The following is a 21,170-nucleotide window of genomic DNA, read 5'->3' on the forward strand; positions in this document are numbered from 1 at the left end:
TAATTGACTCTCCAGCCGACACAAGCATCCTCCAAAAGGGTCTCATAGAAACAGACAACTGGTGGCAGAGCCATGGCCTCAAGCTAAATGCCAAAAAGTGTATAGCCATCCCCTTTGGCAAAAACAAAGTGCCCACAAATTACCACATAGGTGGTAATCCATTAAGTACAGAAGAAGTAATTAGGGACCTGAGGACCCAAGTTGATAGCAATCTCTCATTTGACACCCACGTGGCCAAAGTGGTTAGAAAAACATTTTATATAGCCCACCTAATCATGAAGGGATTCACATCTAGATCAGGGGAGGTCATCGTGCCTCTTTACTCATCCCTCATCAGGCCCATAATTGAGTACAATGCCCCTTTTGGGATGCACCTTACCAGACACCTGCAGCAACTGGTAAGACCCCAAAAGTACCTCACCAAGAGGATCAAAGGGCTCAAACAGATGCCATATGCTGCCCGGTTAAAGAAACTCCAGCTCTACTCAGTGGCATACCGCCTGTTCAGAGGCGATCTGTGCCTGACGTATAAAGCCATGTCCAACCCGGAATTAATGGACATGCTGCACCTCAGAAAATCCAAATCCCATCGAGCTACGCGCTCGAGAGACTTGAACCTCAGCACTGAAATAAATAGGACATGCTGGAGGGACAGATTCATAACCCAGAGGCTCCCTTCACTCTGGAATAAAATCCCAGTCCAGGTTAGGCAGAGTCCCTCATTGACTCTCTTCAAGAGGAATCTTGATGAGTGGATGGGAGATCATAGGTTTACCCCGGGTATCACTTATGTGTCACTGTTAGACAGAGGCACAGTATACTAACCTCGAAAAAGGGCATAGCAAAATAAATTAAAATGGGTGGCGAAAGCCAAACACATTCTGGCTAAGCTTATAAATGCCCTAGGGCAGATAGCCTAGTATGAACCTATGAACCTATGAACCACTCAAGCTATGCATACACACATACTATGCTGACTCAAATTTTAACTCTGTCTCTCTTAATCCCTCCTAGAACTGGGAACTTTTGGAGAAAAGGTGGTGGATTACACTTAATAACTAATGACAATAAATAGTCTTAGGGACTTCTTTTATTAAAGAACATTTGTCTTACTTTGTCAATGCCTCAGGTTAATAGTACTATTTTAAAAGTGTCCCTGATAGTCACTTATTATTTCTGGATTTTTCCCTGATTCTGTTGAGATTTGTCCTTTATTTATTGAGAGATCTATGACCAAAGGATAGCACACTAAAACGAAGTGTAATGCAGAGAAGCCATGCTAGGCCGTTTCATGGCTTTAGAAGCGCAACAGTAGGACACATGACTGACATGACTGATGCCACAAGAAATGCAGGCTAGCACAGCCATGTCAATATGAGCTCACTTGTGCAATGTAGCACTGTTTATCTATATCTTGTACTCATCTTGCACAAGAAGGTTTGAATAGCAGCTGTCAGACAGACCACAATGGGGCTTTACATCAGCATATCAACCCTGTTTATTATACAAATGGGAAGAAATGGGATAAACATGAAAGGAGGAAAGGGGAGAACACCAAGCAGAGGGAAACACAGAAGTGTAACTGTAAAGTGTGATAGGTCGGGGGAGGGGATTAGCCCATTTTTTCCAAACACAGAAAAGAAGGGTAGGTAGGGCAGGTAGTCAGAGGAGCTTGTAGATGGAATACTGGTAGAAAGTCAAATAGCAGGAGCAGTCAGACAAACAACTATAAAACACAGACTCAGATGGGGCAGTAGGCACACAAAAGGAAGGAAGGACAGAGGATGGGTGCAGACATACAGAGGGAGGACAAATGGTGATGGGGAAGGTTGGAAGATAATGGGGGAGTGTCATTCAAGGGAAAGGCAACAGTAGGATGGTAATAGGGTAGAATACGGGCACAATACAGGTGGATGACGAGTTATGCATGACTTACCTGAGTGGCCAGTGTTAGGAGCTGGGTACTCCTTTGGTACCTGATAGATTGGGCCTGCTGGTCATGTGACTCCGCACGTCATGCCAGACGTGCTCAGTAACGCTGAGGCAGTCATCCACTTGCTGCTGCATGCCAGACACCTCTGCATCTGATACCAAGAGACCAGGTCAGTTCTCTCTAGACCACTAGCAGAAGGGGGGCCTGTGCTGCCCTCTTGAGAAGTGGCCATGGAGGGCACCAGTTAGCCATCAAGGTCACCTCCAGCAAAGAAATCATCACCCCCTTGCTGAGGTGCAGCACTGATTGTTGGGTGAGTTGCCCAGTACAGACTGAGGACAGCATGGCTACACCTCCCCCCCTCCACTACAAATAGATCTGTAGATAAACAAAAAAAGGGAGAAAATATTGCACACATATGATAGTAACACAAATGCATGTGTACAGTGAACTGCCACAGATGACTTATACATCCCACTACTCTGAGACTTGCTCCTGCCTTCTGTGACATCCAGTCACACTGAATTCCTGGTTTTCTACTGATGTAAAACAAGATACACTTATAAGTAGATGTATTAAGCAAATAACATTTTAGAACAAATAAATTCTGGGAAAAAATATAAAAATGCTTACAATACACCTCTAGCTGCCTCTCCCTAACCAACCTTTGACTCCCACTCTTGAAACAGGTTACAGTGGCACCACCTTAGATCACTGACGCAAGGCTGGCACTGTTCATCAGAATGGGTGATGCCAGTGGAATGAATTACTATCCTGGCAGTCTTATACCAGAAATCCACCTTCCACAATGGCCCATCATATTGCCCTAGCAGGTTCTTCTGGAAGTCTCTGGGCAGGAAGAACAAGAAAACTGTGTTTTTCCTAGCAAGTCATGCTGGAGCACAGCAGTCAATAACACCTGAAATAGCCATGGACATTCATTCAGATTAGTAAGAGGAGCAAAATGTTAGCCCTGTATACACAGGTGTACATTTCAGAAAACTTCTCATGCAATGTATTGCACCCTATCTCTGTGGCACAAGGTGCAAGTGTAATGAGCTAAGAAAGAAGTCAGGTAATGCGGGCTGCAAATCTACTTTACAGATACTTTTGGAGTTAGGGGTTGGTATAATAGTTAAGGTGTTATCCTCACAAATGCAAGGTACAGGGTTTGATTCTTAGCTTTGGAAGGGAAATAGGATATGCTTAAAATGGCTGATGAGGGCAGCTAACCTAGAACTTAACAATGAACCTGTGAACCTATAAACCATGGAGCTACTATACATCTGTACTGCAGGACCGCATACAGACATGAAAACGGAATACGCATGAGTGGACTGGTCACTGCACTGGTCACATTCCTTGTGGTCTCTGCGATATGTACAATTATCATCAGCATGGCTGTGCAGTGCAGCTCACTTTAATCACAATTCACAAACAGAGGCACTATGTCCCCGTACTGGAAAAAAACGCTGCACCTACATGGTCCTAGTAAGCCCAAGATACAGCACCACAGCAATCTTTTGCAAACTTGGTCACTGTTGTACAACTCTGAAATAAGGAATTTCAAGACAGAGGCTATAGACTTACATCCTTACAGAGTTTAGGAAGGACTCCCATATGTAAAGTACATCAGCAATAACAATAAACCCTGTTGTGGATATCAGACACACTAAAGTAGATTGTGTGATGTGTAAAGAACAGGGAACCCATGACACTGGCATACCAGTGCGCTGACTGCCTATATTTTGGGGGGGCATCTGTGTACATTGGTAACACTGTGGAAGACATGGCACAGGAGTTTGGAGTTCCAGGGTCACATGTACTGGAATGACTACAGTCTGTAAGGGGTGCTGTATACAGCACTAACAGAGGCTGATATATGAGTGCATCTACAGATTTTGGAGCCTATGGCCATGGGTACAGTACAGAAATGGTGATCAGCAACACTATGCAAAGCACTGAGTATCGTACCTAAATGGGTGTGTAAAGAAGGAGAAGTAGCTCTAAGTTTGGTCATCCCAGAGAATTCAGTGTGTGTGTGTGTGTGTGTGTGTGTGTGTGTGTGTGTGTGTGTGTGTGTGTGTGTGTGTCTCTCTCTCACTATATATATATATATATATATATATATATATATATATATATATATATATATATATACACATACATACAAACTGACATGTTCACCATAGAGGTGTACATACACTCTCATGTCCACTTGAGAGAGGCAGCACTTGGCAAAGTTTACTTCTTTGGAGAATGAAGTGCTACTACCGGCAATCTGCACATGTGGCATGGAAAGAACTGCCACAGAGCAGTAGTATTGGGATCACATGTGGCATTGACTGGTTAAGGATGGGAATGCTGTGGACTGGCTATATTAGAGCCCTGCACAGGTTCAGAGAAGGGTTACTGGTATGATACTCCAAATGAAGAAATGGGATTAGGACATTGCAACATAGGGCCATCAAGGGCATAGACCACCCACACAAAAGTGATTCTTTGAGGCTGAGGAGATTTTTGTGACACTTACTGGCCTAGGGGAGCAGCTGAGATGTGGGAGATGGGCTGGCACCAAACACCTGTACAAAAGGTTTGCAACGCATCAGATTAATAATGTTTATTAAAAGAATAGTGAACTCCAGTGCATTGGAAGGTAAAGATTGACCAAAACCCACCTGTCTTTACAAGCACCACTGATTTGCAGCTGCAGTAACCTGCATGACAAGGTAAGTATTTCACATATGCTATACCTGTATTTTCGTGTGCATTACTGGATCTTCTTCACTTTATTGAATTACTACAACACCAAAACTAAAATCAGAAAGATGAGAACATCAAAAGTTTAGAAGAATGAGAGTGTACAAGATTGGAACTTAGAAGATCGAACTTGGTATATATTTTTAAAGGAGATTGCGGTATGGTCAGGATCAGGAAATCTACCGTTATCTTCATTATAGTGCGATCTCGGAGTTGGTATATATAATTTGCAGGTATGAGTAATTATTTGATGTTTTTGCAGAGGAAAAGCCCCCTGCACCCTCCATGTGAGGGCTGCCCCGTCCCCCCACAACTCATGCAAATTATATATACCAACTCTGAGATCACACTACAGTGAGGAAAAGGGTAGATTTCCTGATCCTGATTGCACTGCAGTTTCTATTCAAAGTACATACCGAGTTCGATCGTCTAAGTTCTGATCTTGTGCACTCATTATTCTAAATGTTCAATTTTCTCGTCTCACTACTTTTAGTTACAGTGCTGTGGTAATTTGATAAAGTGAAGTAGACCTGTAGTACTATGTGTGCCAAGGGGGATAGAGAAGTATATGTTTGGAGGAACAGTTATGTCATTTGTGGTCCTGCTTGCAGTGTTAGTAGGGTACCTTTGGCTCACAATGATGGCAACATACTAATGACACAGTAGCACTGTCTGTGACACTACAAGGGGAGTGGGTCATCTACACCTATTATAACAGAGGCCACTGCAGAGATGCAGACTAAGTACACTCTTCCATCACAGCATGATAAGCAGCTTCCACACAGCATTTGATTTGAATACCACATTTGAGGTGCGCAACACCAATATAGTGAATAAATGTGGTGCTGGTGAGGCACTGCCATGACTTCTGGACCATCGCTGATATGGCTGTAACACTTCACATTAACCAGTGGAATTGCACGCCAGTGATCCAGACACATTCAGCTGCTACTTGCATCATGGTGACGATGGTGTGCTCTTTGGATTCTAGGATGACATGCAACAAGAAAACAGTGACATGGTGCATAAGTGGAGAGAGTACGCAATTCTACTGATGTCACTGAGGGCAAATGTTGCTTCCATCAGTGCCTCCGTGATGGACACATTATAACCAGCCCTTCATGTGTCTCCAAAGGAGGGAACAGATTAGGATGTGGGGAGGTTGAACACAGATTGTCTCAAGTCAGATTATTGAGACTACTGAATACACACCCTTCCACACTTAAGCATCAGTGGGGTCCGGGCTGTGACTTAAGGAACTTTGTTGACTCAGTATTTGGGATGCCTCATTTGGCTGCATGTAAACATTCATGTAGTTCTACCTCTTTCCTGTTGTCTATGGGCACATAGGCTGCCATCCCTATGGTTGGTCATCAAACACTTCACTGGCAATGTTTCTCTGTTGGATTTGCACACAGTACACCCCATCAGGTGGGAAAGCTTGTGATACAGTAGGTCTACTCCTTCCTTGCCATAGACTGTATTAAGCCCTGACACAGAACCCAGTACAGTAGATTATGCAGATAATGCCACTGTGGCAGCTTAACTCCCCCCCCCATACTGGAGGATGTGATCCTTGACTTCACATAGCCTCCCAGAGCACATGGATACCACATTCACCTCTCAGGATCTCAATCTCATAGTGTTGTGATCAGAATTCATTTTGTCTCCTAACTTCTTCTATGGCCCTCCCACATCCCAAAGTATTACTATCACCTGCCACTGTATTCCCCCAAACACATGGGGAGAATAATGACGACTGTGCCCTGATCATCCCCTAACCTGTATGATTTCGGTGTTGTATGATACACTGCTCTTCATAGCCTGGATGTGATAACATGGGCATCATTTTATTCTGTGCTTGTATCATGGCTCGTAGTTATGGACAAGATGACACCTCTTTGCCAGTGCTGAATTGTATTGTGCCTGGCTATGTTTCAACTATATTAATGTTGCTGGTGCTACGGTTTCCTCACCTAACTCTCCCCTATGCCCTCATGTTGCTGCTACAACTTGTGTGGAAGGTCCTGCCAAGATGTTAATCTGCCACTGTAATTGTTTGCATGGGTGGCGCAGTGATGCAGCTGTTAACATTGTCACCTCACAGCAAGAGTATCTCCGGTTCAGTTCTCGGCTGGGGTGCCTTCTGTGCAGTGTTTGCATGTTCTCCCTGTGTTTGCATGGGTTTCCTCTGGGTACTCCGGTTTCTTCCCACAGTCTAAAAACATGCATCTGGAACATTTCTCCTCAGGCCTCTGCTGAAAATAGGCTCTGTCCTAGTCGGACTTTCCTGGTCAACAAATGTTAAATAATAAAATAAATAAATAAAAATGCCATGCTGTGCAGCATGGCATACAACAAAAAAAAATTCTGCATATTTCAGGATCATATTTCATTGCTACTCCTGAAGTATCTAAGCACTTGAAACATCCATTGAATAGTCATAACACCTGCTTCACTAAATTACATGTTTTAGCACGTGCTGCATTATAGGCCATTTTTTGCATGGTCTGCGGTTTGCGGATGGGGAATCATCAACCAAGGGCATATCTAACATTGACTGAAACACACAACAAACAACATATTATATGTGGCTTTCTCCCTGAGTACACAGCAGCTGTGTGTGTGTATATAAAACTCTCCAGCTAGCCTGTGTTGCATTTACCAATCAGATGACAATGTGGGAATTCCCTCCCAGGAACATTTAGTACAGGTCAGACGTATAACAGATGTGAGAATTATGTGAACTGCTAGGGTGGTGCACAGACATATTATAAATAATGTCCTGAGCATTGCAGGCCACCTGTCATAAAAAGGAGTGGATGCCCTTCCTGATGATGTAGCATAGTCCTTCTTGACCAGGTGGTCCTTGATGGCAACATACGTGCAATCAATAGTTTCTAGGACCTCAGGGCAATAAGCAACATTGTAAAATGCATGTATGCTGTAGTTTTCTGCTGTTTAATCCCAGGGAAGCAGATATGTACCTCCAAATGCTGCAGCACAATGTCAAGAAAGTGGGTCAGCCTTTGCAATGCTAAGACCAGAGATATCCCTAACATGTCAAGTTGATGAAAGATGTGGACAGCTAAGATGGTTAAAGTTTTATACATATTAGTCTCCACAGGAATGGGCTTACCATGAGTCCTCCATGATTTGGCTTGTGGGCAATAAAGTTTGACAAGGTCCTGTAATGTCTCCCTACCCACATGGAATGGTGGACCACAAAAAGCTGGTCACTCAAGTGGTGGTCTGTGCCTCTTCCTTTAGAAAGAATGGTAACAACAAGCAGTAGTGCAGACTTGGCTCTGATGGCTGCTGCTAACACATGCTGCTGAGTTACAGCTGCTGCTACTGCAAATATTACTTACCTCATAAACACCATGATTCTCAGTGTAAAACCTGGGTTAGTTTGCAGTGCAACACACCTCTTTTACAGGTATCTGAATCAGTGTGCCATTTTGGGTTTCATCATTTGTATACACTGTGTGGCTCATTTGTATGGAATTACTTATTTTCATGACACTAAGCACTTATTAGTATCTGAATTGCCAATACAGTGTTCACTGCCATTGTCCACTCTAATTATTGGCCCTGTACAGCAAGCTAACTTTCTTTGAATCCCAGCCTATATTTATGTGGCTTATCTTTTTTTTTTCTGTTAAGACTTATACCAAAAAGGGGCTATGCTGAACTAAAGAACTCAGTGAAAATGTGTTAAACTGAGCTGCTCACCACATTCATCAAAATAAACTGTGCAGAGAAATGGACCTTTAATAGTAGCTAAACGACAGTATTTAATTTAGAAACATAATTGCTGTATAACTTTCCTAAGTACAGTAAGTACATTTTCTTCATCTTTTCAGGTGACATTGCAACATACTTCACCAAGGGATAACTGCTAGGCACATTTAAACAAAACCTGGAATGACCTTCCTTATATTTGTGGTGTGCTTTAAAGCATGTTTTAACCTTCTGAGGTTAAAATATGCATCCAGCAACTGCTCAGAAAATAATAGGATGGTTACACATGAATACACCACCATTATCCATTATATATACTGACGTACTCAAGGTTTACAGTGTAATCCAGTTATCCAGGAGCGGCAAATACCTAGAACAGTAAGTGCATTTGAAGAAAAGCTAAACTAGATTCAGAATGTTTAATGATTTTCTTTTTGGTAGACTTACCGGTATGGGTGTGCGTGGGACTGGTAACTCTTCTCGAAGTTTAGCTTTGGAAATTTCAGAGGTTTCTCTGTAATCTCGAGGCTTTGTCTGCTGTGAATCTAGAACAACCCGGCTCTTTGCAGGCAGAGGAGGGCGGATCACTGGTCCTTGGATGCCTTGGAAACTTCCATCAGAACGAGATGTTACCACTGGTTTCTTTGTCATGCCTGGAGGCATGAGATTTGAAGATGTTCCGATCACTGGCTTGTTGCTAACATTTTTTCCCTCATTGGGGGTGGAACATGTATAGGATCGAATTCGTGCTGATGGTACAGGCAGTGAAAATAGTGTTTTGCTGGAAGGTTTTCCAGCCTCTGTCTCTGAAGTTTTTGGGAAAGGAAAATGGCCTGCAACAGTGGAGGGAGTAGTGGAATCCTGAACTGAGGGCAGCTCCTTCTTGGAGTTTCTTGGTGAGTCCTGTTCTTTCCTGGGTGGCACTTTTGCTGACCCAGTTACAGAGCCATAGAGAGGATTATCAAACATTTCAGGCTGCTTATCATCTGCATGCAGGGCTGGTGGCTGCAGCTCAACCTGAGTTTTGCCTCGTGACACTTCAGCTGAACTACAAAAAGAAACAAACAGCAAATATGATTCTTCATATATAAATGGAATTTAAGCAAGACTCTTCCTTAAACCAGATCTACATCAGCAGATAGTAATATTGTGCTGCTTACGTTTTAAGCACTAACCTTTGTAGGGTACAGCAGAAATATATCCACAGGGTTTAAGGTGCTCCTTCCATTACTAGTCGGAACTAATTGTTAGACACAGCTTATCATGCAGTCATACCATACTATACTATACCTTAAAAGGTTCCCTGCACAGCGTCTACCAGCGCTCCTATATAAACCCATAAATGATTTAATGGGTACCGCCTCTGTCAATATTACAGCTTCATTTTCTCTGAGTTTTCAAGGTATAGATGAAATATCAGTTCTCACACAGACAAAATATTCTTCCCTGGAAAGACATCCCATTGGTCACACCCTTCTCATTGTCCAACTACCAGTACATATACATGGATAACAAAACCAGTTAACTATATGCTGTGCATTTTTCTAGGCACTTGAATTTACAGTCATTACAGCAGTTGCTGTCCCATTCCAGTATGAGACTCATTTACCTAAAAGTATTCTGAAGTTGTTCTCACTGTAAAAGATGGACTGTATTTATTTAAGAGTTTGGCACTGTAAGTCTGCACAGAGTACACATATACGTGTCATGCTGACTGCATTTGGTGTACTACACACACTTAGCATGTACATATCAGAGGTTAACCAGAGGTTAACTTTATTCAGCATTGCTAATGTGTCTTTATATAGCCATCGACATTTATTCACTGTGCGTGGTCTTTTATATTCTATCTAAAAGTCTTGTTATTATATCTATGTAAGGAGTGTGTGAGACAAAGTCCTAAACATGTAGGCTGTGGGGGTGGGGGCTTGCAGCTACAAAAATTACTTTTTAAAACATTTTACCAGATGAAGCTTCAACCATTTTTTTGTCAGGTTGAAGAACCAATAAAATGTAACTTAGAGAGATACACAGTAGATCAAATTTAATTTAAAAGACTAAGCTGTTTACTGGGAGAATGTTTTCCCTAAATATGATCAATAAGTAGTTGATTAGGATCTAACTGCCCAAATACAAATGGATGGATTATCATTTCATTGTAGGTCATATTACTGACGTAGGCGATGTGGAATTGCTGTTTGTGTAAGACTGCTGTGTACTGCTTTGAGAACTTTTTCCTTTTATACAGTTGTGTGATTGTGACATGTTAGGGGATAAAGGGAGACCTATCCTTCACATTATTTTGATCTGTATGAGTACGTTTTAGATATAGTGTGCTCTTGATCAGTTGTGATGGAGAATTTGTTTTAATAATTATGTCTTGATTTATATGCAGTGCCAGGAAGAATATGATGCTTAGATAAACCCTGCAGTTATGCATGTCATGCATGCTCCAAAGAAATTGCTAGTGGCTGTAAGGAGTATGAGTAAGGAAACATTCAGAAGAATGGAGAGCATGTCTGATTAAGAAACAGAAAGAGATGAATGAATAAATAGTATGGTTACAGTTGTGACTCTCTAAAGTAAAGGCCTTAACCATTATGCCAACCCCTCCCCAAAAATGACTCATCAACATGGGGCTACTGACTTTGATAGCCCTAAAGACAGACATTTATGATGTATAACCCCACAAGATCTAAATTAAGCCATAAGGAAGCATTATATGTTTTATATTGTAGAAGTTATTGTTTTAGCAATGCCTGATATGAAGCATTTTTTCTCTGGTTGATACCAGAGTTTTTGACAAATTAAGCTTGCAGAAGAAAGTTCCAAACTATGTACATGTAATATGTCCATGGGGAGATATAAACTTCTGAGACTTCCATATGTGTTTTATCAGTATCTGAAGTGTTTTAGAGAACTGTTGCATATATCTGATAATAGCATGTAAGAGACCCTAAAAGAACAAGAAAAGAGTCTTATACAGTTCTTCTATAGCGGAGATAGTATAACTTAAAGGGGAACGTGCAAAAAAAGAGTAACAGATCAACATATGGGTCACAATCTAGCTTAAGAAGGACTGAAACAAGACAGAGTAAAAGCAAACTATTGTGCAGATGCTTAGAAGAAAGGACTACAAAAGCAATGGTGTAGAACAAAACTGGGCATGTAAAACCAAACCAAGACTAAAAAACAAAACCAATGTGGAACTGATAGGTAACTTTAATATTTGTTTAATGCTTTCCTCTCTAAATTAATATGACTTCTTTAGAACAGAAAATGCATTAAATAATGTTTTAAATAGAGCTATGAGATGAAAATGTAGCCAAGATATTAGCCTAAAAATGATAGGTTGTTTTAAAAAGAAATAATAATAAATCACAACACTTATCAACGCAATCCAGTGTTGCTCAGGAATGAAATAGTGATTACTATATAACATGATACTATGCAATAAAAAAATCGATGACATTTAAAAGAACATGAAAAATAAAAATAATATATAAATATAATGACATGTTACAGTAAGAACAAGACAAATAGAACATCAAAACATAAAATATTACAGATCTTATCCTAAAGCTAAATCAGTTATCAGCCAATAAAACAATGATACATTGCTTTTAGAACAACTAGTACATTTTAAAAGCAGCACAGGGGAGTGCAGAATAAGAATATATAATAAAAATACAGTAGTAGACAGGCAGGTGACATGTCCAGTATTGACTAAGAATGAAAATGTAATCAAATATAACATGTTACTACACAATATAAAAGACTGATATCAATAACATTCACACAAAATAATATCTGCAAGATGTTCCAGTACCCTTAATATAAGAAGGAATTGTCTGAATTCACCTGCTCAAACTTTTCATCAATAAAAAGTGACAAGGCTTTGTTTTTTACCTTTCATAGCGACTATAGGTTGAAAAAGAGGCTGAACTGCATTTTGTGGATCTTAGGAATCCCAGGAATGTTTACAATCCTTGGATGACCAGTATTAAAAAAATATATATAATGACAACTCAATACCTCCTATTTCCAAAAACGTGGAAATCATTAATTCAATGAATTTGTAGGTATTATTAAGACCTCTAAGTGAAATATTATAATAGTTGCCTAAATCAGATAAAATCAAACATAGCTGTAACATACTGACTGTAATTTGTAATAACTGGGGTGAATGAATATTTTAGTATCATGGGTCATTAAAATCTGGCATCTGAAATAAAAACTATGATATTTTATGCTTTGACTTCCTATCTATGTCACCATTTTTGCTTTTACATTTATTTATTACTTTTATCTGTCATGTTCTATTAAGTATCATCACTGCTTTCATTGTATTAAATCACATGTTTTGCTCCCTTATGTTTTCATTGCTGATCAATGCTGGATATTTTATATGCTTGTCCATTAGTGTTTTTTTATTATTATATATTACTAGTTTCTGCTGCTATATCCTGTTTTAAGTTAGTTATTTTTAATACAATATATCACTTTTATTAGCTGGTAGCTTGGTCGTACATTTATCAAGTAGGTCTGTTTAAAGTTCATGTTTTAATGTTTCTATTTTTTGGATAGAGTCACATTTTTTGGAGATTAAAACATGAACCTTAATGCTGATTATCAATTCTCAGGCACTAATGAGATTTCTTATTATGATGCAGTCTCATATCAGCATTTAATTCCTTCATCTTCCTCTCTTAAAACCTAGTTGCCTCGTGGTTTGAGCGTCTTTTCAGGCTTGTTGGCTGTTGGTGAAGCACCCTCCAAGAGGAAAAAACGCTGAGAGAAGAAGGGAGCCACTTTTGAGATTTTAAGTATTTTTTCTCTGTTTATTTGCTAAGTTTTTCTGCATAGCTGCCTAGCTTGAGCATTTTCTGGCTTGTTAAACTTGATTTCTGTATTATTAGCTGTATTTAGAGCACAACCAAAAGCTGTTTGCTGAATTTCCTGTTTGCACTTAATTTTAAATTGTTTTTCTTAAAACTTGCATATTTTCTGTCCTTGACCTAGCACTCTTGTGTGGGGTCATTTACTGCACTGTTATAACTTGATATTACTTGTGAACCTCTGCTATCTCTGTGAAAACCAAAACAAAAAAAAATTCTTGCTTTTTCCCACTTTTCTGAGAGTTAAAAAAGTTCAATTACAGGCTTGCTGTTCCTGAACTGTTTGAAAGTTTCTGTGAGGCCATTTTGCTTGGGCTGAAGGAGGGGCTCTGTGTTCATCAGTGGCAGTGACTAACATTGAGCAGCTTCCCTGCCCCCCGTAGAGGTGGTTACTGACTTGAAACTGTAGTTTTATTGGCCACTAGGGGTCATTTCCATAACTCCTTCATCTTCCTCTCTTAAAACCTAGTTGCCTCATGGTTTGAGCGTCTTTTCAGGCTTGTTGGCTGTTGGTGAAGCACCCTCCAAGAGGAAAAACGCTGAGAGAAGAAGGAGCCACTTTTGAGATTTTAAGTATTTTTTCTCTGTTTATTTGCTAAGTTTTTCTGCATAGCTGCCTAGCTTGAGCATTTTCTGGCTTGTTAAACTTGATTTCTGTATTAGTAGCTGTATTTAGAGCACAACCAAAAGCTGTTTGCTGAATTTCCTGTTTGCACTTAATTTTAAATCGTTTTTTCTTAAAACTTGCATATTTTCTGTCCTTGACCTAGCACTCTTGTGTGGGGTCATTTACTGCACTGTTATAACTTGATATTACTTGTGAACCTCTGCTATCTCTGTATAAAACCAAAACAAAAAAAAAATCTTGCTTTTTCCCACTTTTCTGAGAGTTAAAAAAGTTCAGTTACAGGCTTGCTGTTCCTGAACTGTTTGAAAGTTTCTGTGAGGCCATTTTTGCTTGGGCTGAAGGAGGGGCTCTGTGTTCATCAGTGGCAGTGACTAACATTGAGCAGCTTCCCTGCCCCCCGTAGAGGTAGTTACTGACTTGAAACTGTAGTTTTATTGGCCACTAGGGGTTATTTCCATAACTCCTTCATCTTCCTCTCTTAAAACCTAGTTGCCTCGTGGTTTGAGCATCTTTTCAGGCTTGTTGGCTGTTGGTGAAGCACCCTCCAAGAGGAAAAAACGCTGAGAGAAGAAGGGAGCCACTTTTCAGATTTTAAGTATTTTTTCTCTGTTTATTTGCTAAGTTTTTCTGCATAGCTGCCTAGCTTGAGCATTTTCTGGCTTGTTAAACTTGATTTCTGTATTAGTAGCTGTATTTAGAGCACAACCAAAAGCTGTTTGCTGAATTTCCTGTTTGCACTTAATTTTAAATTGTTTTTTCTTAAAACTTGCATATTTTCTGTCCTTGACCTAGCACTCTTGTGTGGGGTCATTTACTGCACTGTTATAACTTGATATTACTTGTGAACCTCTGCTATCTCTGTAAAAAACAAACAAAAAAAAAAATCTTGCTTTTTCCCACTTTTCTGAGAGTTAAAAGTTCAGTTACAGGCTTGCTGTTCCTGAACTGTTTGAAAGTTTCTGTGAGGCCATTTTGCTTGGGCTGAAGGAAGGGCTCTGTGTTCATCAGTGGCAGTGACTAACATTGAGCAGCTTCCCTGCCCCCCGTAGAGGTGGTTACTGACTTGAAACTGTAGTTTTATTGGCTACTAGGGGTCATTTCCATAACTCCTTCATCTTCCTCTCTTAAAACCTAGTTGCCTCGTGGTTTGAGCGTCTTTTCAGGCTTGTTGGCTATTGGTGAAGCACCCTCCAAGAGGAAAAAACGCTGAGAGAAGAAGGGAGCCACTTTTGAGATTTTAAGTATTTTTTCTCTGTTTATTTGCTAAGTTTTTCTGCATAGCTGCCTAGCTTGAGCATTTTCTGGCTTGTTAAACTTGATTTCTGTATTAGTAGCTGTATTTAGAGCACAACCAAAAGCTGTTTGCTGAATTTCCTGTTTGCACTTAATTTTAAATCGTTTTTTCTTAAAACTTGCATATTTTCTGTCCTTGACCTAGCACTCTTGTGTGGGGTCATTTACTGCACTGTTATAACTTGATATTACTTGTGAACCTCTGCTATCTCTGTAAAAACAAAAACAAAAAAAATCTTGCTTTTTTCCCACTTTTCTGAGAGTTAAAAAAGTTCAGTTACAGGCTTGCTGTTCCTGAACTGTTTGAAAGTTTCTGTGAGGCCATTTTTGCTTGGGCTGAAGGAGGGGCTCTGTGTTCATCAGTGGCAGTGACTAACATTGAGCAGCTTCCCTGCCCCCCGTAGAGGTGGTTACTGACTTGAAACTGTAGTTTTATTGGCCACTAGGGGTCATTTCCATAACTCCTTCATCTTCCTCTCTTAAAACCTAGTTGCCTCATGGTTTGAGCGTCTTTTCAGGCTTGTTGGCTGTTGGTGAAGCACCTCCAAGAGGAAAAAACGCTGAGAGAAGAAGGGAGCCACTTTTGAGATTTTAAGTATTTTTTCTCTGTTTATTTGCTAAGTTTTTCTGCATAGCTGCCTAGCTTGAGCATTTTCTGGCTTGTTAAACTTGATTTCTGTATTAGTAGCTGTATTTAGAGCACAACCAAAAGCTGTTTGCTGAATTTCCTGTTTGCACTTAATTTTAAATCGTTTTTCTTAAAACTTGCATATTTTCTGTCCTTGACCTAGCACTCTTGTGTGGGGTCATTTACTGCACTGTTATAACTTGATATTACTTGTGAACCTCTGCTATCTCTGTAAAAAACAAAAACAAAAAAAATCTTGCTTTTTCCCACTTTTCTGAGAGTTAAAAGTTCAGTTACAGGCTTGCTGTTCCTGAACTGTTTGAAAGTTTCTGTGAGGCCATTTTGCTTGGGCTGAAGGAGGGGCTCTGTGTTCATCAGTGGCAGTGACTAACATTGAGCAGCTTCCCTGCCCCCCGTAGAGGTAGTTACTGACTTGAAACTGTAGTTTTATTGGCCACTAGGGGTTATTTCCATAACTCCTTCATCTTCCTCTCTTAAAACCTAGTTGCCTCGTGGTTTGAGCATCTTTTCAGGCTTGTTGGCTGTTGGTGAAGCACCCTCCAAGAGGAAAAACGCTGAGAGAAGAAGGGAGCCACTTTTGAGATTTTAAGTATTTTTCTCTGTTTATTTGCTAAGTTTTTCTGCATAGCTGCCTAGCTTGAGCATTTTCTGGCTTGTTAAACTTGATTTCTGTATTAGTAGCTGTATTTAGAGCACAACCAAAAGCTGTTTGCTGAATTTCCTGTTTGCACTTAATTTTAAATTGTTTTTTCTTAAAACTTGCATATTTTCTGTCCTTGACCTAGCACTCTTGTGTGGGGTCATTTACTGCACTGTTATAACTTGATATTACTTGTGAACCTCTGCTATCTCTGTAAAAACAAAAACAAAAAAATATCTTGCTTTTTTCCCACTTTTCTGAGAGTTAAAAAGTTCAGTTACAGGCTTGCTGTTCCTGAACTGTTTGAAAGTTTCTGTGAGGCCATTTTGCTTGGGCTGAAGGAGGGGCTCTGTGTTCATCAGTGGCAGTGACTAACATTGAGCAGCTTCCCTGCCCCCCGTAGAGGTGGTTACTGACTTGAAACTGTAGTTTTATTGGCCACTAGGGGTCATTTCCATAACTCCTTCATCTTCCTCTCTTAAAACCTAGTTGCCTCGTGGTTTGAGCATCTTTTCAGGCTTGTTGGCTATTGGTGAAGCACCCTCCAAGAGGAATAACGCTGAGAGAAGAAGGGAGCCACTTTTGAGATTTTAACTATTTTATCACTGTTTATTTGCTAAGTTTTTCTGCATAGCTGCCTAGCTTGAGCATTTTCTGGCTTGTTAAACTTGATTTCTGTATTAGTAGCTGTATTTAGAGCACAACCAAAAGCTGTTTGCTGAATTTCCTGTTTGCACTTAATTTTAAATCGTTTTTACTTAAAACTTGCATATTTTCTGTCCTTGACCTAGCACTCTTGTGTGGGGTCATTTACTGCACTGTTATAACTTGATATTACTTGTGAACCTCTGCTATCTCTGTAAAAACAAAACAAAAAAAAAATCTTGCTTTTTCCCACTTTTCTGAGAGTTAAAAAGTTCAGTTACAGGCTTGCTGTTCCTGAACTGTTTGAAAGTTTCTGTGAGGCCATTTTGCTTGGGCTGAAGGAGGGCTCTGTGTTCATCAGTGGCAGTGACTAACATTGAGCAGCTTCCCTGCCCCGCGTAGAGGTGGTTACTGACTTGAAACTGTAGTTTTATTGGCCACTAGGGGTCATTTCCATAACTCCTTCATCTTCCTCTCTTAAAACCTAGTTGCCTCGTGGTTTGAGCATCTTTTCAGGCTTGTTGGCTGTTGGTGAAGCACCCTCCAAGAGGAAAAACGCTGAGAGAAGAAGGGAGCCACTTTTGAGATTTTAAGTATTTTTCTCTGTTTATTTGCTAAGTTTTTCTGCATAGCTGCCTAGCTTGAGCATTTTCTGGCTTGTTAAACTTGATTTCTGTATTAGTAGCTGTATTTAGAGCACAACCAAAAGCTGTTTGCTGAATTTCCTGTTTGCACTTAATTTTAAATCGTTTTTTCTTAAAACTTGCATATTTTCTGTCCTTGACCTAGCACTCTTGTGTGGGGTCATTTACTGCACTGTTATAACTTGATATTACTTGTGAACCTCTGCTATCTCTGTAAAAACAAAACAAAAAAAAAATCTTGCTTTTTTCCCACTTTTCTGAGAGTTAAAAAAGTTCAGTTACAGGCTTGCTGTTCCTGAACTGTTTGAAAGTTTCTGTGAGGCCATTTTTGCTTGGGCTGAAGGAGGGGCTCTGTGTTCATCAGTGGCAGTGACTAACATTGAGCAGCTTCCCTGCCCCCCGTAGAGGTAGTTACTGACTTGAAACTGTAGTTTTATTGGCCACTAGGGGTCATTTCCATAACTCCTTCATCTTCCTCTCTTAAAACCTAGTTGCCTCGTGGTTTGAGCATCTTTTCAGGCTTGTTGGCTGTTGGTGAAGCACCCTCCAAGAGGAAAAACGTTGAGAGAAGAAGGGTGCCAGCTTTGAGATTTTAAGTATTTTTCTCTGTTTATTTGCTAAGTTTTTCTGCATAGCTGCCTAGCTTGAGCATTTTCTGGCTTGTTAAACTTGATTTCTGTATTAGTAGCTGTATTTAGAGCACAACCAAAAGCTGTTTGCTGAATTTCCTGTTTGCACTTAATTTTAAATTGTTTTTCTTAAAACTTGCATATTTTCTGTCCTTGACCTAGCACTCTTGTGTGGGGTCATTTACTGCACTGTTATAACTTGATATTACTTGTGAACCTCTGCTATCTCTGTAAAAACAAAACAAAAAAAAATCTTGCTTTTTCCCACTTTTCTGAGAGTTAAAAAGTTCAGTTACAGGCTTGCTGTTCCTGAACTGTTTGAAAGTTTCTGTGAGGCCATTTTGCTTGGGCTGAAGGAGGGGCTCTGTGTTCATCAGTGGCAGTGACTAACATTGAGCAGCTTCCCTGCCCCCCGTAGAGGTGGTTACTGACTTGAAACTGTAGTTTTATTGGCCACTAGGGGTCATTTCCATAACTCCTTCATCTTCCTCTCTTAAAACCTAGTTGCCTCGTGGTTTGAGCATCTTTTCAGGCTTGTTGGCTATTGGTGAAGCACCCTCCAAGAGGAAAAAACGCTGAGAGAAGAAGGAGCCACTTTTGAGATTTTAAGTATTTTTTCTCTGTTTATTTGCTAAGTTTTTCTGCATAGCTGCCTAGCTTGAGCATTTTCTGGCTTGTTAAACTTGATTTCTGTATTAGTAGCTGTATTTAGAGCACAACCAAAAGCTGTTTGCTGAATTTCCTGTTTGCACTTAATTTTAAATCGTTTTTTCTTAAAACTTGCATATTTTCTGTCCTTGACCTAGCACTCTTGTGTGGGGTCATTTACTGCACTGTTATAACTTGATATTACTTGTGAACCTCTGCTATCTCTGTAAAAAACAAACAAAAAAAAATCTTGCTTTTTCCCACTTTTCTGAGAGTTAAAAGTTCAGTTACAGGCTTGCTGTTCCTGAACTGTTTGAAAGTTTCTGTGAGGCCATTTTGCTTGGGCTGAAGGAGGGCTCTGTGTTCCTCAGTGGCAGTGACTAACATTGAGCAGCTTCCCTGCCCCCGTAGAGGTGGTTACTGACTTGAAACTGTAGTTTTATTGGCCACTAGGGGTCATTTCCATAACTCCTTCATCTTCCTCTCTTAAAACCTAGTTGCCTCATGGTTTGAGCATCTTTTCAGGCTTGTTGGCTGTTGGTGAAGCACCCTCCAAGAGGAAAAACGCTGAGAGAAGAAGGGAGCCACTTTTGAGATTTTAAGTATTTTTCTCTGTTTATTTGCTAAGTTTTTCTGCATAGCTGCCTAGCTTGAGCATTTTCTGGCTTGTTAAACTTGATTTCTGTATTAGTAGCTGTATTTAGAGCACAACCAAAAGCTGTTTGCTGAATTTCCTGTTTGCACTTAATTTTAAATCGTATTTTCTTAAAACTTGCATATTTTCTGTCCTTGACCTAGCACTCTTGTGTGGGGTCATTTACTGCACTGTTATAACTTGATATTACTTGTGAACCTCTGCTATCTCTGTAAAAACAAAACAAAAAAAAAATCTTGCTTTTTCCCACTTTTCTGAGAGTTAAAAAAGTTCAGTTACAGGCTTGCTGTTCCTGAACTGTTTGAAAGTTTCTGTGAGGCCATTTTTGCTTGGGCTGAAGGAGGGACTCTGTGTTCATCAGTGGCAGTGACTAACATTGAGCAGCTTCCCTGCCCCCCGTAGAGGTAGTTACTGACTTGAAACTGTAGTTTTATTGGCCACTAGGGGTTATTTCCATAACTCCTTCATCTTCCTCTCTTAAAACCTAGTTGCCTCGTGGTTTGAGCATCTTTTCAGGCTTGTTGGCTGTTGGTGAAGCACCCTCCAAGAGGAAAAAACGCTGAGAGAAGAAGGGAGCCACTTTTGAGATTTTAAGTATTTTTTCTCTGTTTATTTGCTAAGTTTTTCTGCATAGCTGCCTAGCTTGAGCATTTTCTGGCTTGTTAAACTTGATTTCTGTATTAGTAGCTGTATTTAGAGCACAACCAAAAGCTGTTTGCTGAATTTCCTGTTTGCACTTAATTTTAAATTGTTTTTTCTTAAAACTTGCATATTTTCTGTCCTTGACCTAGCACTCTTGTGTGGGGTCATTTACTGCACTGTTATAACTTGATATTACTTGTGAACCTCTGCTATCTCTGTAAAAAACAAAAAAAAAATCTTGCTTTTTCCCACTTTTCTGAGAGTTAAAAGTTCAGTTACAGGCTTGCTGTTCCTGAACTGTTTGAAAGTTTCTGTGAGGCCATTTTGCTTGGGCTGAAGGAGGGGCTCTGTGTTCATCAGTGGCAGTGACTAACATTGAGCAGCTTCCCTGCCCCCGTAGAGGTGGTTACTGACTTGAAACTGTAGTTTTATTGGCCACTAAGGGTCATTTCCATAACTCCTTCATCTTCCTCTCTTAAAACCTAGTTGCCTCATGGTTTGAGCGTCTTTTCAGGCTTGTTGGCTGTTGGTGAAGCACCCTCCAAGAGGAAAAACGCTGAGAGAAGAAGGGAGCCACTTTTGAGATTTTAAGTATTTTTCTCTGTTTATTTGCTAAGTTTTTCTGCATAGCTGCCTAGCTTGAGCATTTTCTGGCTTGTTAAACTTGATTTCTGTATTAGTAGCTGTATTTAGAGCACAACCAAAAGCTGTTTGCTGAATTTCCTGTTTGCACTTAATTTTAAATCGTTTTTTCTTAAAACT

General features: G+C 40.1%; 1 protein-coding gene across 2 annotated transcripts in view; it reads right to left on the reverse strand.

The window, feature by feature from the left end:
* The window catches only part of INPP5D (inositol polyphosphate-5-phosphatase D), a 1,064,128-nt gene that overhangs the window by 24,606 nt on the left and 1,018,352 nt on the right, over window positions 1-21,170 (reverse strand). For both annotated transcript variants that reach the window (XM_044070586.1, XM_044070585.1), the window contains one exon: window positions 8,885-9,485. In XM_044070586.1, the coding sequence (XP_043926521.1) occupies window positions 8,885-9,485 (601 nt within the window). The remainder of the gene's footprint in view (window positions 1-8,884; window positions 9,486-21,170) is intronic.

Source organism: Protopterus annectens, chromosome 4.part1 (assembly GCF_019279795.1).
Source record: "Protopterus annectens isolate FY-2018-M chromosome 4.part1, PAN1.0, whole genome shotgun sequence".
NCBI classification, from domain to species: domain Eukaryota; kingdom Metazoa; phylum Chordata; order Ceratodontiformes; family Protopteridae; genus Protopterus; species Protopterus annectens.